This window comes from Syngnathus acus, chromosome 2, assembly GCF_901709675.1.
Source record: "Syngnathus acus chromosome 2, fSynAcu1.2, whole genome shotgun sequence".
NCBI lineage: Eukaryota > Metazoa > Chordata > Actinopteri > Syngnathiformes > Syngnathidae > Syngnathus > Syngnathus acus.
This window is the reverse complement of record NC_051088.1, coordinates 20,983,645-21,002,820: the sequence shown is the minus strand read 5'-3', so window position 1 is coordinate 21,002,820 and position 19,176 is coordinate 20,983,645. Positions and strand designations below refer to the sequence as shown.

The window sequence follows — 19,176 nt, the reverse complement described above, 5'->3', positions numbered from 1 at the left end:
CCTGCAGTTTACATTCTGATGAAAAAAAAACGAGAAGCTTACACACAAACACTCACACAAGAACCTAAAGTTAAGTTAGACTTGCATGAGAAAACAGAAGGTGGCACGGAACAATGACAATCTGGCCACTCGGGTAATTTCCCGTTGGCATTTATTTGTGTGATGTGGTGATTACTGTTCTGCCGGGATCAATCGAACTCATGAGCAGATGGCGTTACACTCCTCTAGTGAACTGGTGAGTGTCAGCGTTTTATTCCGAGGGAGTAATTGGCCTGCTCTGACGCGTCATGGGCTGCAGCCTGCTAACTGCCACCACTGCTGTAAGGTGTCAACCCACGCATTTTGTGCTTTAGCACACCTCTGACAGGCAAACCTGTGCTACTATTTCATACTAACACTGAGTAGCTAGTTACATGTACAGGACTGTCTCAGAAAATCAGAATATTGTGATAAAGTTCCTTATTTTCTGTCATGCTATTAAAAAAAACAAAAATTAAATTAATAAAAGGCTTGCAATATTTCAGCTGATTTGTAATGAATCCAGGATGTATGACATTTTTCATTTTTTTTAATTGCATTACAGAAAATAACAAACTTTATCACAATATTCCAATTTTCTGAGACAGTCCCGTAGTTAATAAGCCATGACGTCTGAATGTTTGAGAGAGAAGAAAAAAAAACACATTTCAAGAGCGCAAAATAGCAAAAACAAAATGCAGAGCTAATTTAAGCCTGTTCATTAATTGTTCGTCATCTCTTCCCAAGAGCCTTGTGCAAATAATCTGTGCTCCGTTACAGGCATTCAGTGGCAGAAGCTCTGACAGTCTGTGTTTGCTAACAAGCTTCGCTTTTAGGTGAGAAACGACCGTGCTGATGAATGCATCCATGTGTGGGAGACTGCACAGTGGAGAAAAGAGAAACAAGAGTAATTGCAAGGTACCATATAATTTTGTGCATGCAGTTAGGGGCTGGTGGGTTGGTTGAAGCTGAGATGCCACACACTTCAAAGCTTTGATGTAGGCGATCTAAATGAGGGCCACCAGAGGTCCAGACTAATGGGAGTTCATGGGGAGATTAGAGACCCAGTATGGCAAGCAGTCAACACAAAATAATATATTTGTATGTGAGAGCATAAGTTTGGACGCAATTATTAAGTTTTTTCCCCCCAATTAAAAACGACAGTTATTTTTGAAAGTTAGATGGTGAAGGAAACAAAAAACGCTTGCTTGTTTTTCCATTATGGTATAAATCCTTTATTAAATAATCAGAACAATAATCAAAACAATCATAAAAAGAGCATTTCTGTACAAAGACCCCTTTAAAACAACAACTACAGCAGCAGCAGCAGCAGTCCAAGCAGTGCAAGAGGAGGTCTCATTCTCTGTGTTTGGTCCTCCTAGGTCAAAGGGAGCGCTATTATGGTCACTCTCAGTGTCATGCGACTGTCTGGAACCGGATCCAAAGGCAAGCTGGATCCCCGAGGCTCCAAGGCACTTTGAAGAGAGTCAGTGGGGTCCAGAGATGTGGGCCTCAGAGGAGAGGGCTCGTTTGTGTGCGTGTATTTTTGATCGGGATAAAAAAAAAAAATTGTGTCAAATATGGACTTCATACCAGGCTCAAATATAGTACAGCTCAGGGGATCCCAGTACAGTAATCCTTCTTTTTTTGTCGGGGTTATAGTCCAAAAACTGCAGAAAAAAAAAAGAGTAATACAAGACACCATTTTTCATAAATAAAGTACTGTAACTCATTCTAACGTCCATGTACTCACACCGGTGGGTGATGATATATCAGGGGTGCGGTACGATGAAAATGAAGACGACAATAATCATTTGTATTGTACAGGTTGGCTCCGACAATGGGAGGCAACACCGATATATTACGAAGAAATATTTGTTGTGCCACAAACAGGAGACAGTATGCTCAGTTACGTGCATACTTCTGGTTTATCCATTCGCTTACTTCATAGTTCTGATTTACTGTACATAACATTTGGGTGATGTCTCTGTCAAAATAATGGAACTCCTGTACCGAGCAGCAAAGCGGAAACTTTTCAGCTCTGAATAGAAGGATAAACTTCCCAAACAATCCGTGGCAATCATATCAGTGTTTGGTTATGAGATTTATAATATAGAGTCACAGCAAAATCATGATGTTCTTTCCCATTTTTCCATCTAGAGACTTAGCCTCCTCATGTGCAGGGTGTTTTCAAACAAATGCCCACCTTGCTTTATGAAAATACATCAAATAAAGTCGAGTAGAATTTGTGCAGTGATAGTTTCTGATATGGTGGGATAGGTCCTTCAAATCATGGCTTCTCTTTTCCAAAGTGTGATCGGCTCTCACCTTGGTGTCTTCTCAGTACGTCTGCTCAACATTTAAAGTTTAAGGCTTGATGTGTGTCCATTGGCATGTGGTCATACCATTAAGATGAGGACTTCCGACTCTCGTGTTTAGAGCGGAATGCTTGGTCGGTGTTGTGTCACTCAGCCTATCTCTGTTTCTCCTCTTTCCTGCCTTCAGCAGCAATCCATAGGTTGCACTCACCAAACCTCCTTGACCTTTCTCCATTAAGTACAAAGAAAACATGACCTTCTCTTCTGAGAACAGTCTGCAACAACTATAACTCTCCCATTCATTGGAGAAAAAAAAAAAAATTACCGCCGCACTAACCTTCACCCACCCCACTTTCAGAGCCTGGTCCCCTCCTTATCAGCCATCGCTAATTGGCCATGGGCCAGAACAGAAACATTAAACAGAAAGAGAGTGAGTGCAGAAATACAAAGTTGACGGACGTCAGTGACTAAAAATACCACGGCAAAGGCGTGCCTAGTATAAGGAGCAGAGTCCACAATGGAACAAAAAGTCAATGGGCCAGACACAGGAGCTAAGCTCTTGGCCAACATGTTCACATTTGAGCCGAAAAAAACGCTCGCTAACTAGCCTACCACCTTTCCAACACGATATTTTGACTCAGTATGTGCACTTTCAAAACTAGAACTCTTACAAATCTATGACGATCATTTAAAAACAGTTTTCTTTTGGTGGGGCAGGGATCTAAAGTTGATATGTTGAGATGTCCGAGGTCTTGAGCAATCCACCGTGCTGACCTCAGTCTTTTTCACATTGTTGTTTTCACCACAAAACAATTGACTGTGCCATTTTTCCCAAAATAGGAAACGGAGAGCTCACTTGTGTTAAAAAAAAAATGGTGTCCAGGGATTTGTCTCCATGAGCTGACACTAAGGTGAAGACAATAGTGAGAGGTATTCACAAAAACCGATGTGCTCGTATCTCCTCACGCCTCGGTGCAGCAGCGCTGTTGGTTCAGTTTGACTTTGTGCTTGAGGCCGTCGTACAGTTCAAAGTTGTAGTTCTCCAGTGTGGTGGAGGAACGTGAGGACAGGCCACTGTAGGAACAGGTGCAGTAGAGGAGGAGGCCCGCGCACACTGCCCCTAGTAGGACACCCAGGGAACTCATGACAATGATTGTGACCAAAATGGGGTCCAACGTGTACAGCCACGAGTTGTCCTTCTCTGAGGCCGGAGTCACTGGAGACTCCAAAGATGGCGATGCTGTATTCCATTCTGGAAAATGGAAATCTAACACAGGGCCAGTGTGTGTTACGTGGGGATTTGATCCATTTCAAAAGAAGCCACTTATTTGCTTACCTCCCCCCAGTGGTTCCCTGCCTCCGTCAAGCCGCACATCTCCAAACCGATTAGGCGTCTTGACTGTTGGAGAGAAGCACACAACATTCATTGCCTTTACACTGACACATTTCGACACGCGCAAAAGTAATTAACCACTTAGCTGCCCCTGAAATTAAATTTTATTTCATTTGACCATTTTAAGGCAATTTGATTTCATGTGGGCCAGCCCCAATGTAATGTAGTGATGGGAAAATGAAGCTTCATGAACCAGTTGTTGTATTCTTTGGCTCCTCTAGATGGCAATGTTGGTTTAAAGCGAGGGTTTTAAGAAATGGCAAGTTGGTGGGCTTTCAGCTCTTCGGTGAACAGTGCCATCTAGAGGTCTAAGTAAACACATCGGGTTCATGAATCATCTTGAAGCTTCATTTGCCCATCATTAGCAATTAGCATGCCTGCCTTACAGTTAAGTTCAGAATTTCACAAATTTCAGAAAATCACAAATGTTCTTCGGGATAAATAAACAGACTCTACCATCACGTAGAATGTTTTCCCAGCAGAGTGGGAGTAATCGTAGCTGTGAGGAACTAACAACTCCATTTTCTTTTCTTCCATTTTCACATGTAATGCCGCAGGGACCTCACGGGGACCCCATCGACATTTGTCCACGAGTGTTAATATTGTCGCACAGCACAAAACAATCCACCAACAAACCTTTGTGCTGCTACATAATAGTGTTGACAGAAATGCAATGACGGACAGCTCTTGAAATTGTAGAAAAATATGACTTTATTATTTAGAGAAAAGATCATTATGATACATTGCTGTCAAAAACAGTCAAGATGTAGCATAGTGATTTTATAAGACTGTGAATAAAGATGCAAATTTGTCATCAGATAACGAAGCCTTCTTTAAAAACAATCAAAAGGATTAGCCCTAAGAGCTGTGCATTAAGTGAGCGAAGACTTTTTTTTGTGAAAGTGTGTGAGTGTTGTGCACTCGCTGCGTTTGGCGGGCGTACAGGAATGGGAGTAACTGCTTGGCAAGGCACACGTCTCGATCTGAGGGGCTGCGATAGCCAATAGCTTTATTACAAATGTTTCCAGGGCAACTGAACTTGGCAGGCTATAACATGGTGGAAGTGCAGAAGAGGGAGGGAAAAGTGCACTGCGCAGCCTTAATAAATGTTATCTGTCCATTAACTAATTACAAATATTGGAGGCTTGAGGTGGAACAGTGTCAAGCCAGGTGTCCGGTCCCTCCTCCTTCTGATTTAAAAGCACAACATCAGCCAAAACCACTCCAAAGAAGAAAAAAATAGCAGCTACTAAAAGTGTCAACGTGCATCCTAGAGTGGCATGAGAGGTGCAGTTCATTTTAAAAGACCCGAAGAAATTTTGCGTTTTGAAGCCTCAGTTCCGAGTAATTATAGGTGACCGCTAAGAGGCAAGCCAGCACACTCATACAGAAAAAATATTCATTTGTTTCTTTTAATTACTAGCAAATCAATAGCACAGTAGGTTCAAGCTCAGTAATTAATAACTTTTTTTTGAAAAAAATCAATTAGCTATTTTTTTCGGAAAAACAACTCCCAGAAAAAAGACATGGCCGTAAGAAAAACTTAATGTCATCCCTCAGACTCATGTTCTTGCTTTTCATGGTGCCTTGGCTGAATTTGAAATATACTGCAATACACAGCAGCTGATTTTATGACACTCTTGGAATGGTAGGCACCTCCATCACCAAAGGGATGATGGCACAAAGCTGTGTCGATTTAAAAGCCGGCGCAAATTCCCACTGAAAACACCCACAACTTCACTTTCAACCAGGCGGCACTAAAGATGTGTAGAGAACAACGTAAGTGGGTGTTGCGATGCGTCAAATGGGATAGGAGAGACGTGCTTTATTTTCAAAGACAATAAGAGCATCAAAACTAAGCACTGACATCCATCACTGACCGACGCCTTACCAGCAGCATTTTGTTGTTTCTTAAATGTGCACATGCGTGTTTGGAAATGATAATGGATGCTTTCCCTCCTTCCCTCCACCACCACGACTACAGCGGGCCAAAGTCCAAGCGAGGGTAGAGTTCAATTCTACAGCCAGCTTCATCCTTGTGTCTCAGGTGTCTTGTTTTTAGCTGGTGGTTTGGCAGCTCTGGTTGGCTAAAGCCAGCCTACACATTTATGGGGAAGTCCATGCTGAGGAGACCAGACGGCACACAATGGCCCCGCCCGGAACAAACTGTTCATATAAATAAATCCCTCCAGTCCTCCATTCCGGAGCGTGACAGACGTCAATACGAAACTCCTCGACGAGGAAAACAAGCAATCAAAGCGATATCCAGTAGCGAGTACACCCGTGTGTTTTTGTAGACTTCCATCCATCACCCGTGCAGCTGTAAACTGATGAGTTAGTTGACTGGCGTCGTGACACCGACGTCACGTGCAGGCAGGCGTCCTGCACGGACAAACACTCGAGCCAATTGGCTCATTTCAGCAGAGAGTGCGGTGTCGGTCCCGGCTGTCCAAGCGTACTGTCAGCACTGGCTCCACCCCTGGGGCGGCCATACTGGAGGACCAATTTGAGTACTGGAAGCATTGCGAAGAGCTGTGATAGGCCACCGACTGTTGGCTCTTCTGCGTGGCCAGGTGTCGTCTGCAGCAACAAAGAGCTCTGACCAAGATGGCCACGGCCAGGATGAGGAGGGTGGCCCCGACAGCCATAATGTAATACCAGTGGATGGGGAAGGGAGGCACGGGAATACCTCCCCCTGGTGGAGAGATACACAATAATTGGCCGACAGGAAATGAGAGGAGTGGCGCTACATTGAACGAATTTGTCAAGATGCGATCCCAAATGGGAGGCGTGCACCTGAGCATGCATAAGCATGCTGAGTGGAGAGAAAAAAAAAAAATACCCAAAGGCCAAGGAAATATTCAAATGCATCCATGTGCATAAATGCATCTTTAGGTTGGAGGACAAATTTTCACACCAAGATCATCAATCCAATTGTTCAACTGTTGCATTTCTTGACAACTCACATGACTTGGTGTGAAAGCAAGTTGAAATAATTAGTGGAACAGCATCCGCATACACTGATTTAAGGATTTTTTTTCTTCTTGTTAGGCCCTTCAACGACATTATCATGCATATAGACACTACATGGGAATCAAGTGCTGCCAGAGTTCCCTTTGAGCTGATACTGGATTTGTTATTTAACTGGCTTGCTGATATGTTTCAAGCCTAAAACAAAGCTTCTGTTATTCATCTTTCTCCCTGGGCCTTTCTTCTCATGCATCAGCCTCCAGGTCAGCCCTCTCCTCCACGAGCCAAAAGCTTTTTCACAATGTTGCCCCTGAATTGAACTCTTCCATTTATTGGGAAGAAGCGCTTTCCAACAAGTCTCCTGTCCAAGTTTCCACAGACATCCACAATCCATGGACTAAAGAAATGAAGCATGATCCAAATCTGAGAACTTAAAAGCCCTGCAGAGCAACAGAGAGCTTGGAGGAGAGAAGCAGAGCTGGTTTTTAAGCACAGCCACAATTTCTGCATGTGGCTGCTGCTGCTGCTGCTGCTTCAGAATGTGCACATTCATTAGGTGAGTTGCACAGCGGAGGGACGCTCAGGCTCGCTGTGTGGCCATATTATTTTGTGAGATGTAGGAGATGCGGTGAAAGAAAAGGGTAGCAGAGCTAGGGTGGGCACACGTGATATTTGCGGTGACAGCAACCACCCAGCTCTTATCTTATTGGAGAACATTATGAGATGCCAGAGCACAAACATCAATCTCATAGCGTCCCGCAGGATGCTCTAAATATTTTTCATGAGGCAGACAGTTATTTAAAAGCCGTCAGACTGGGCCTGTGAGCCGGAAAAGCGAGATCATGAAAAAGATATTTTCTCATATCTGACTGCTTGCTTTCACTTGGCTTTCACCCGACATTTGTACTTAATTGTTTGCACTGGGACACAATAAATGAGCAAAAATAATCATATTCTCAGCTATATAACACAATCTGGCATTCGTTAGTTGGGTGTGTCGTATTTTTTTCTTCAGATGTGCATTTGCGTTCATTCTGAAACCCTCGCCGTGTAATCGGCCATGTGATAGTTTGTGCAGCTTAAATTGTCGCCGAGACGTGTTGGTGCCACCAAGCAAAAACCCACAGCCTGGTGCAATACTAACAAGCAGAAGCAGCAAGGCCAAGAGAGTAAGTGACATCATACACTCACCGGTCATATCTGGAGAGAAGGCATTGATGGGTTCTGTGCGGAAAGGCCGAAGATACGGGTGACGAGGGGAGAGCGAGAGAGAGAGAGAGGGAGAGAGTTAGATATGAGGGAAAAGCTAGCCAAATGTCAAATAAATGTCACAAGACTACCAAACTCCTCCTGAGGAAATTTAAGTTAATTCCTGAGACAGCTCACATGAATTATGGCCTTTTACTCAGCTCCATTGTGAGAATGCAATTTGTGTGAGCTGGGAACCGCGTGTATTTTCGAGATGTTTATCAGAGTCCAGCTCATCTGCAGGGGCTCTTTGGGAAGTTACTTTGATTGCTAGCACAAAGATGTGGTGCGTGTGTATGCATGGGATGGGAGGGAGGGGGGGGGGGGCTTGGGAAGTGGCGCCTGTGGCAGAAACGCCAACGTACTGTGAAAAAAATCTACCGTGTTAGCTGATAAGCAGCATCCCAGCACGCTGTGGGAGTGTCAAAGGAGCCAAGCTTGGCTGTCATTTTTTTTTTGCTTCCTTGACTGCTGAGCAGTTTAGACTCCACTCCATGACTGATGCAAATGCTGAGAGGAAAACACAAACACAAGATGCTTTCCTTCTCCACACTGGCTAGTCTGGTGCAAAAGCAGCGTGGATGCCAAGCAGGTTTCTAACTCTGCACCTCCAGCTTGGTCTCTGATCTGCTTAAGACCTTCTCAAAACCCCGACTCAGGCCAGATTAAGGAGGCTGCGTTGGCTCTGAACTCGCACCAGCCGCTCCGCCGTTTACTTTGGAAACCAGCCTGTCGAGTAATTCCCTTTGACAGCTCGGGAAAAGCTCTGTTTACAAATACAACCGGCTTGTGCGCATAAGAGATAGAGGAAGAAGAGAAAGAGAAGAATAGAAATCTAATGAAACATAGATTAGCATCGCCGGGGCCCACGGGGCGTTTATGGCCTACTTTCGCTATTTTTCTTCTTTCTGGAGGAGTTTAGATGCTGCCCCTCCTTCGCCTCTTTCATCTATGTACTAGGTGGGTGTTTTGGAATACAACGTCTCTCTAAAGATGCTTGTGGAGGAATGTCGGGGGTGTTTATCACGTCGATGGTGATGGCGGCTCAAATTAAGAACAGAAAAGTACAGCTCGGCCCACCGTTGCGTTTGGGCGTGCGCCACTTACGTGTACACTCTTCCAGCGGTGTGTTGGAGCTCATGTGGATGTTGTCAATCCAGACGTGTCCTCTCGTGCCGTGCGCAAAGAAGCCCTCCATCACAACCTAAAAGCAACAGCGGGGAGAAGAAAGAGGAGTGGGAGGAAAAGAGGAAGGATGGAAGGAGAGGAGGAAGGCAGAAGGGAACACAGGGGACAAGAAGTAGGGAGAGACTTGATGAAAACTTAATGGAGTGCTTGCAATTTCAAAGCAACAACTATACTTGCGATCATCTTCCTCCTTATTTGCAAGCAACTTACTATTTTATGAGAACATCAGTGCGATGGATGTAAAAAATGCAACTCTAAACAAAGTGTGGCTTCTTTTAGCTGCCTGCACGGCATGTGAAGCTTCCATAGAGCCAAGGAATTCATCACTACCTGGTAGTCTTTAGGTGAACGAGGCAGGATAGTACGACCTTCCTTCCAGACTGGGCCCTGGTCATCTTTTAGGGTCCACAGGAGGGTCTCCTCATTGTGGCTGTCTCGTAGCAGGACCCTCAAGTGCCCCTGGGCTTCCCCCCACATTTGGTACGAAAAGAGGAGGCAGACAGGTCCCGTGTCGGCCGGCACCACGGGGCTGAGGAGGCGAGCTGGCTGCTGCTCTGTCTTTGGGCTGGCTTCCATATACAGGTGACTGTTGAGCTCTGGAAAACAACGGGTTCATGAATCATTTTGAAGCTTCATTTGCCCATCATTAGCATGTAGTACAAACAAACAAACAAACAAACTGGCATAAAAAGGAATGGACGGTACTTTATTGTATTGTATTGTGTTGTATTGTATTGAATTGTATTGAATTGTATCGTGTTCCGTTCCGTTCCATTCCATTCCATTCTACGCTCATTGAGCTAAATGTTCACCGTGTCTCATTCAGAGCTTGTTGATGTGAGGAGAAGATGGCTTGTGGGTCATGACAGAAACAAGGTATCAACAGTGATTTGTGGTGAAATAATGATCCTGTCTTGACTGGGATTTCAGACCTTTGACATCAGCGAGGAATTCAAAGGTTATGTGGTGCCTGTGGACGGCTGGAAATGATTTCTTGTGCACCTAAGCTTCAACTTGGACTAATCTGAGGAGAACCCTTGAATGCTGCATTGAAAGACGTCACTTTGAAGCCCCGCGTCAGAGACAGCGTGGCGCTCGATAGGTCACACTGGAGTAAAATGTCCTCCCTTGAGATCAGATGGATCCCGGTACTATCCGGTGTTCGACAAAAAAAACGTTTAATTCCCTCCAGATGGAAAAAACTAAATCTTTCTTGAATAGGGTTCATTTGGCCAGACCATTTGACCTTCAACTTTAAAGTGTTATTTGTTTTATTTATTTTTTTTCCCTATTTTCATGTTTTAAATATGTTTGAAATAAAGATACATTAAAAAAATATATATATATAAAAAACATGTATTCCACTTTATACAAAAGGCAATGCTTTAAAGAAAAAAAACAACTCGGTAATCGACAGTCCGTAATATGGCAAAGTTTGCACTTTTAATCCACTGATATATAGAAAAGAGAGGCAAAAGTGGTTGGAAATAGCACAACACACTTCCTGAATTAGTAGATGTCTGTCATTGAATAATGAGAGCATCTCTTTGGAATCTCCTCAACTGAGTTTTTTTTTTTTTTTGCTGCCGCCGCCTCACATACAGTACAAGTGTTTGGGTGTGTGTTTCTTACACAAAGCAGCACGTCTGGCACACACACCCGTCTAAGTTTATTTTCAATTGAAATAATTATCTTGGTCACACTGAAATAGGAGGAGTTGCATGAGGAGGAGAAAAAAACCTATTTAATTGTAAGAAAGCCTATCTTGTCTCGACTCGGTGATAAATTCAATACATTTGAGCGAGTGTGATTTTCTGTGACCAAATGGAATTTTGCCACATAAAACACTCTGGGGTAAATAGAAACATTGGGAGCGCTAACAGTTACTCTACTAAGCTACATCATGTTTGCTATCGATTCCCCTGTCGACCTTTTGTCCATCAAAAGCTCACTACATGGAGACAACATCAGCTTTCTTGACAGCTGAGCAGGCAGAGGTGGATGAGGACACTCACCATGGCTGTGGAGGGACCAGAGGAGGGGGGCGCTGGGGTCATGCATCCACCCGCACAGACCATGCTCAAAGTCACACACACCATCAGTTGGTGAAGGGCTAGCCGCTGTGGAGGAGAGAAGAGGACAACCGTGAGGGTTAATGAGCAGTGAGCTTTTTTTTTTAGCACAGTTTGGTGCTACCTGTGGTGGATGCAATGACAGTGGTGGTCTGAGCAGGAAGTGTGGGCGTCGCCGTGTCTGCTGGCGTGGTGATTTCTGCAGGAACGAGAGGGTCATCAAACTCAACTTTATTTAGCGAGCATTTTAAAATGAATCAGGGCTTAATGGACTAACAGCAAATGGATGGATGGAATTTTCATGTCACATTTTGGAGAATGAAGGTGTTTTACATTCTTGACGACTAATACACTTTGTTGCCACCAACCAGCTCGAGTTTACAAGTGTGGACTAATACACCCCTTGGTGCTTCTTTCAACACATACATTTAAAAGTGAGAAAATGACAATTTAGAGTATTACAGTAGGCTGGCTATGTGGCAGATTATTTCTTGGCTGACACTTCTCAGCTTTGGTTGCCTGGCAACTGGTTCTGGCAAAGCAATGGTGTGGCACAAATGGAAAAAGATTTTTATTTGCTATTCCTTGATTATCAGCTCCTTTGGCAAATCCATTATTTGAAGTTTGAGAAGTCTCATCCTATATGTCATTGTGTATAACACACACACACATCGACAGGTGTCGCCTTTACTCTGCAGCTCAATGACTAACATACATTATTGGTATGTCAGAAATTATTTTACATTCATTGAAAGAAACAAACTATAAAGCAAAGCAAACACCCTATAAATAAATATGCTTACAATCTAACTCATTAGAACACACCACGTGTGCTGCACACGTGCTGAGCAGGCTGTGGGCAGAATGTAAAGTGGGGGAAAACAAAAATCATGGTTGCAGATGGGTCAAGTTGACAAGTGTATATACCGTGTTTTCCGGACTATAAGGCGCACCTAAAAACCTAAAATTTTCTCAAAAGCCGACAGTGCGCCTTATAGTCCGGTGCGCCTTATATATGGACCAAATTCCTAAATTTAAACTTTCCCGAAGCATTGTGTCATGAAATCAATCATAAGTGGCCCGCTGAAGACTATGAATCATGAATCAAAAAGACTATGGATCATTATTTTGTGATTATAAAGTAACTCGTTGCGTCTGAAGTTGAAATAAAAAAGATAAACTGGAGAATGATTTGATTTGGTTGAAAAATCTGACATGATGCATTAATGGTGCGCCTTATAGTCCGGTGCGCCTTATATAAGGACAAAGTTTTAAAATGGGCCATTCATTGACGGTGCGCCTTATAGTCCGGTGCGCCTTATAGTCCGGAAAATACGGTAGTTGTTGGGGTGATGCCAATGATCAAATTAAGCGGCTTAAGTTTCTAGTCTCGTTTTTTTATGGTGACTAGTCAGGACGTTCATAACAATATTTGAATTTGTAGCCACAAAATTAGGCATACAGCCAGTACAATTGTATACAAATGCAAATTTGCAAAAAATACCAAATTCTCATTCATCTCTGAGGTATTCAATTAACAGTAAAGTTCCCTGCAGTTATAGCTCGTGTTGTCTCGCTTAACACCAATTACAAGCCTCTTATTGACGACGACTTCTCTTTCTGAATGACTTGCGACATCCTTGAACAACCATGAAAGGCACCGAGGGGAAGAAACGCAGCGTGACACACAATTGGTCTACTTCCCGTGAAAGGGACCGTGACCAATCCCCAACTGGCGAGATGGCTGACATGAAAGCGGCGTCGCAGCTGGCAAAGGCTTCCGCATTTATGTCCCCGTCCTTTATGCCAGTCATTAACCACCTAATGAGACACTTATCCGTCAGCGTGCTGAGACGTGACGGCAGGATGCTTCAAGAGTTTCCTTTTGCTTTTCCTGCTGTGGTTTGCTGTTTTTAATCAAGTGTAACTATTTGCTCCCCCAGGTTTAGGTGTGAGACCTTGGAATGAACTAAATGTCTGATTATTGCTGGTGAATAAATACACACATGCGTGTCAAAACACATCGAAGACAGTCTCGTAGCCCATTAAAATTCTCTCCATCTCCTGAGAGCACAGCACTTTCAAAGGTCACAGTGTAAATGTGTTGACCTTTCCCGGGTGACAGGAGTGTCATGGGCAATGGGAATAAGACCGACTTGCGTGATTGTGTGCCTGTGGATGTTTATGTGCAAAGAACGTGCCCGACCTGCCGAGTTCCTGATGAGAACAAGGAATATTTCACAGACCGTACAAGTACAGTAAGTGCTTTAGAAAGTGACCTTCTTACACCTTCTGCAGGTGCAGCTGATGGTGCAAACCATCGTCATGCATGAAATGAGACAGTAACATTTGGAGCTGGATTTAAAGAGGATTGTAAATTGGTGCACCTGCTCATGAGTTAACACCAGCAAGACTAAATCAGTCGGAATCTGATTTTGTCAGAAAAATATAATAAGCAGAGAATGGACAAAATGTTTTTTCAACGCTTGGAACAATACGATGGAGTTTTGCAGGCATAAAAAAGAAAACTTTTAAGCACAGTACTGTGCCATGTTTGTTAAGTGTGTTGTGCAAGGACTGTTTTGTGACACTGGAAAATATTTCCATTCAAATAAAACACAGCATTTGCAACTAAATTGTCATGAGACGATTAAAATAAACATTTACTTTTTTCCCCATCACCATCCCTAATTATGTTGTGATGCTTTGGCACCAGACATTTAATTTGCAGCGGTGCACCTGTAAGCAATGCAATCCTTCTCTCAGACTGAAATCACCCTCATGCATTTTGGATTTTTGGGTAGAGTACGTTTGCAAAATCAATGATGGGTGTATATAATATACGTGTGTGCGTGTGAAGATATGTGGAGGATGAGAGAAAAGACGTCAAAACATTATGAACCCACGCACATGGTCTCGGGGGAAGGAGTGCAACCATATGTTGGGATGGTGAGAAGGATCTTATTTGACTTTTAGTATCACAGCTTTTACTACAAACAGCATCAGGAGTCAGGTATCAGGTTAAAAATATGAAATGGAGACCAAAACCTAGTCGCGCATAACCCAGGGTAGAAGTGGATAATAAAAAAATGGATGATTTACAGACTGTCTTCAGTGTTTGGAACAAGATGTGACGCTCAATATTAGACAGGAGGTACATTCCATTTACTTCTAAATTTGTGAGATGATCTATCTGTGCTGCACACATCAAGCACAATATGCAAAAAAACCACAACAGTCACACATGCAATGGGGCATGATGTCATATCTGTCATATCTGTGTTTGTCTCGCTGTGGTTTGCTTGATGAGGATGTTGACATGCTTAGCTGTGTCGTCCTGTTCGGGCTCAGAGGGAGTGGTGAACACTGAAAGTCCATATGTGTGCCTGTGCAAGAAGATGTACGAGTATGTATCAATGTGTGTGTGTGTGTGTGTGTGCCACACATCTGGAAAACAGACTATGTTCAAAATTCTCTCTGGGGATGCATTCCTGTAACACAAACCCCGTCCACTCCCTCCTGGTAACAGCACATGTTTCTGGAAGCTTGCAGAATAGTCATATTTTCCAGGTGAAATAATTTCAAAACATATCAGGCTGAAACACTTTTGTGCTGGCTCTTTAAATCTCCAATGGTTAGGTCTTTCTTTCTCGGACAGACTATTGTCAGAAGCACCTTCCCAAAGGTCCATTTTGCGATGGTCTTAACCTCGGTCACTAAAGCTTATTTAGCGTAAATAATAAACTACAACCTTGTCTCATATTTCACATCCAGGTTTCAGAGCCGCATAATGTCCTACCTGGAAGGTCACAGCCCAGTATTTCTACTCTCATCCCAATTCCTGCTGGAGACCACCGCTCGGGGTACAGTCTGACGTACTGGGCCACCGTCTCCTCAAAGTGACGCAGCTCTGGGGCGTCGTAGTGTGTGTTACCCTCGAAAAGCTACAAGAGATAAATGCAAGCGCGTTACACAAAGTGGAACTTCCAACAAACATACAACATCAACCCAGCTCACCTTGGGCAGGCTGGTCTTTTTGTCTATGATGAAATTCCATTCCTTTCCATTCAGACTATACGCAACTTTGTACTTCCGCACAAAAGCCCGGTTCTCCGTGGTTCCTCCACTTGCTGCATCTCCTCCCCTTGCTCCCTGGGTGATGATTCCACGCACTGTTTTGGGCACACCGAGGTCCACCTAGAACCAATCAACAATGAAATCGAAAAATATGATTTTATGGTTCAAAGCAGCTTGTAGAATTATCCGTACCAAGATGATTATGTAGTGTTTGTTTGGTAGTGAACAGGAAAAAGCAAAAATGACTTAACCAATACCCACAAAACACATTTGGGAGAAACCCGTTACATTTTTGAGTCAGATAAAAGTAATGATGGGCAAATGAAGCTTCAAGATGATTCATGAACCAGTTGTTGTGTTTACTTAGACCTCTAGATGGCACTCTCTGTACACCGAAGAGCTGAAAGCCCACCGACTTGCCATTTCTTAAAACCCTCACTTTAAACCAACATTGCCATCTAGAGAAGCCAAAGAATACAACAACTGGTTCATGAAGCTTCATTTTCCCATCACTAGATAAAAGGGGAATTCAGTACTTGTACCTGAAGCCACTCCTCCCCAGCAAGGGGCTGTGAAGGTGAGGGGAACCAGCCAGAGCGACTGGCCACCAACCGGGCTGTGCTGGGGTTCCACATCATGTCCCTGCTGGAGGAGGCCGAGATCTGGTTGTCTGGCAGCAGGCCGGATAACAGGCCCTGCAGCCTGGAGCATGGAGCATCTGTGGCCATTGACCAAAACAGACCAATACATTTTTTTAATTCACCTCATGAATGAACGGACACATCTGAGTCTTTGACTTGATGCACGTATTTCCCGCTGGGAGTTGTTAAGCTCCACCACATCATAGCATGACTGACCACGAAGCACTATGGGGTTAAGACTGGAGCAAAGGCCAAGAGAGTTAGCGAGAAATAGAGATGCTCCTACTCTATACAATTAGTATATACCAGTGGGATGAGTGCATGTGAATACAATACACCCGGAGGAATGAAACAACTTCAGACGTTGCCTACTGAAAGATGCTGCAAGCGAGAAAGAAATGAGGATAAAGGGAGGCGGGGATGACAGCTTGAGTATGCTGGAATGACACTTAGGCAGTCAAAAGCGGCAGGAGAGGCAAGGCAAGACTGAGGCCACCATCCAAGAGGGAGGAAGAAGAGGAGGAGATACGGGAAGTGAGAAAGGGCCGCCGGAGGAAGGAAGGGAGACGTCGGCTGTGCTGACAGTTTAAGAGAGCACAGATCAAAGTTTCATGCTCTTATGTCATGCAAAGGCTGAAGAAATTATTTAGTAAAGGCTCGGGGATTGAATACGCGCGTGTGTGTGTGTACATATCAAAAGGTGTGTCGCGACATTTAGAAACGATGAGGGTTTGGATGTACTTTTTCTCTGACGCTAATAGTTACTTCACTTGCAGTGGTGAGCAGTTGAATTGGATCACAGTGTGGACGCTGAGGCATTCATGAAAAATTGATCGTGACTTATTCCCTGATCGGGTACACTTAGGGATCAAAGAGGACGCATCAAAAAACAGTGAGAAGGAAAACGGAGGGGGAGCGTGAACTCAGAGCCAATGTGGGAGAAGCAAATGACACAAGTGAAGACTGGAAGGGAAAAGAGAAGAACATTTTCCTTTTATTAGCCTGAGGCGAGCTATGTTTAAAATATAGCATGGGGAGTGTGAGACAGCCTAAATGTGTGCAAGTCTTCCGGCTTTCTACGGTTGAAGGAATTCTTTTTTTCGTTTAAGTTGATTTTATTGTATATTTAGTTGCCCTTTCTTTCTGAAGGCACGACACCATTTTTGTGTGTCACTCAGTAGAGCTTTGCAAAGGTCAAATGTCATCAATAAAAGTGAAAACAAATGTTTTCCATGAAGCTATTTGCCATCACATTGAACCAGCAACGCGAACAATAAAACCTTATGTTGTCTTTTACACACCTGTAATCTGGCATCCATAAAGCTCAAAGCGCAGGGCGATGCCGTTACGCCACGTTTGCGGTCTGATACGCACAAATCGGGCCAAAACGGGTTGCGGTACACGATTGAGCACCACTTCGGCAGGGTCCGTATTGGCGTGGAATACCTGTGAAGAAAGGTAAAGACACCAGATTGCGGTTGTTGAATGCCTTATGCGGGTTTGCCTTATCTGTCATTTCCTCACACTTCATCGCACAACGAATGGCTTCGCTTGGCTTCACACACACACACAAACACACACACACAGGCAGGCCAACACAGCGGAGACAACCCAAACATGGATCCGATGTCACCGGACCAGCTGTCATTGTGTTTTGGGGTCAAAGGTTCCTCTCAGAGGCTGGGAAAGCCAGAGGATAGATGAGGGTTGATGATCTTATAGGGACCCACTCACACGTACATGCACAAGCTCCCACACACCTCTAGCTGTGCGAGAGACATGACCTGACATGACCAAACATGATTGGCCATTAAGTAGAGGAAGTGTGCCCAGGTGGGCAGGATGTGATGAGGTATCCAAGCTATCCCAGAGCATCAACATTCCCTTCTCCTCGAGGAACATTCCCTCCCTCTATTTGGTCTTTTGTGGCAGAGCGCGCCTGCAGGGACGAGAGGGCAAAACTAACCCACATGCTCGGGTTACTTCCTGTTTTGGGGATTAAAAAGAGTCCCGGGATGCTCAAGGGGGCATTTCATGTTGACTTTCATTGACAGACAGGCACAAATTCTCCCTTTGGAGAACCACTTCCTCTTTCCTATGACACGTCCTCTTTTTGCAATTGCGCATTTTTCACGACGAAAGGAAACCATACACGAGGAAGTTTAGCTGAAAAGTGTCATTTATGTCGTTGCGTTGGGGCCGAGCATTACAATAGCGAAGGGTGATAAGAAACCAAAAAAGATTGAAAGTGCCTATAAAAACATCCCCATGTTGGTGGGAAGCAATATTTTTTCGTCTGGCATATGCCTCTCAGAGTCGCAGGACATATGATAGGAGTTCAATATGTTACTCAAGGGTTTTATTTGATTTCGGGCATGGCTTGATTTAATCAAGCCGAGCAGTGGTTATACAAAGCGGTCGGTGTTTGAAGAGAAAAGTGGGCTATCTATGCTGTGTCTGCTCCTGGATGGATGGATGACCGGCAACCGTCGTGTTTATTTAAGAGGCCAAACAGTGGATGTGAGCTCTTATGGGGGTTATGCAAACACCCACACGCCCTTACACAATGGCAACGTCTTTGCCGCTCCCAGAAATTTGGAAAGACAAGAAAAACTAAATATGATGACAGGGATGAGAGATGTCTTCAGATGAATACTTGAAAGCTGATCATGTGATTCAAGTGTGCTGGACATACAGGATAGAATCTCTCGAGGACCGGAGTTGCCCACCTAGGAGGATGTTTTTGTCGGCCATGAATAGAGAACCACTGGATAGATTTGGAGAATAAACATTTAACCAAGGGCGTTTTCCTGCATGTGGGTGCTTGCGCCACCATCACGTTATCAGTTTTGAGGCGGAGAGTGCTGACCGCTGAGATAAAAACTTGGGCCGCACAATGAGCAGCTTTATCACTGGGACAGGAAACAAACTATCACAGTATTAAATGGCAAATTAGCTGGAATTAAAGCCATAAATACGAATCATGAGAATGTTTCACAATGTGGAAATGGGACAGCAGACGTGAGACCAAAAAGGGATCCAAAAATGCTTACCATATCGACTGATCATATCTGGGATTAATTTTTTTTGCCCTTCCATATGGGCTAGGCATCAAAATATTACCATCTAACTGACCCAGTGAGACAAATTAGCTCTCAAGACAAGACAACCTCAGAAAAGAGGAGACGGGGGGGGGGACGCAAGACAATGGCGGTTCAGTTTCCTCCACTTCCTCCTGTCTATTGTCGCAG

The 19,176-nt window shown here is 44.0% G+C and overlaps 1 protein-coding gene across 3 annotated transcripts in view; it reads right to left on the bottom strand.

Moving 5' to 3' along the window:
* Nucleotides 1–1,229: 1,229 nt before the first annotated feature.
* The window catches only part of LOC119132889 (neuropilin-2-like), a 40,586-nt gene continuing 22,639 nt past the window's right edge, over nucleotides 1,230–19,176 (bottom strand). The window contains exons 8-18 of one of the 3 annotated variants that reach the window (XM_037268465.1): nucleotides 17,227–17,371; nucleotides 15,827–16,002; nucleotides 15,225–15,404; nucleotides 15,007–15,151; nucleotides 11,332–11,406; nucleotides 11,151–11,255; nucleotides 9,466–9,731; nucleotides 9,055–9,151; nucleotides 7,891–7,923; nucleotides 3,673–3,735; nucleotides 1,230–3,603 (exon numbers count right to left, since the gene is read on the bottom strand). In XM_037268465.1, the coding sequence (XP_037124360.1) occupies nucleotides 3,299–3,603; nucleotides 3,673–3,735; nucleotides 7,891–7,923; nucleotides 9,055–9,151; nucleotides 9,466–9,731; nucleotides 11,151–11,255; nucleotides 11,332–11,406; nucleotides 15,007–15,151; nucleotides 15,225–15,404; nucleotides 15,827–16,002; nucleotides 17,227–17,371 (1,590 nt within the window). In that variant the 3' untranslated portion in view covers nucleotides 1,230–3,298. Of the gene's footprint in view, nucleotides 3,604–3,672; nucleotides 3,736–4,416; nucleotides 6,425–7,890; nucleotides 7,924–9,054; nucleotides 9,152–9,465; nucleotides 9,732–11,150; nucleotides 11,256–11,331; nucleotides 11,407–15,006; nucleotides 15,152–15,224; nucleotides 15,405–15,826; nucleotides 16,003–17,226; nucleotides 17,372–19,176 lie in introns of those variants that run through there. The other 2 variants (XM_037268466.1, XM_037268467.1) reach the window with 2 other exon arrangements.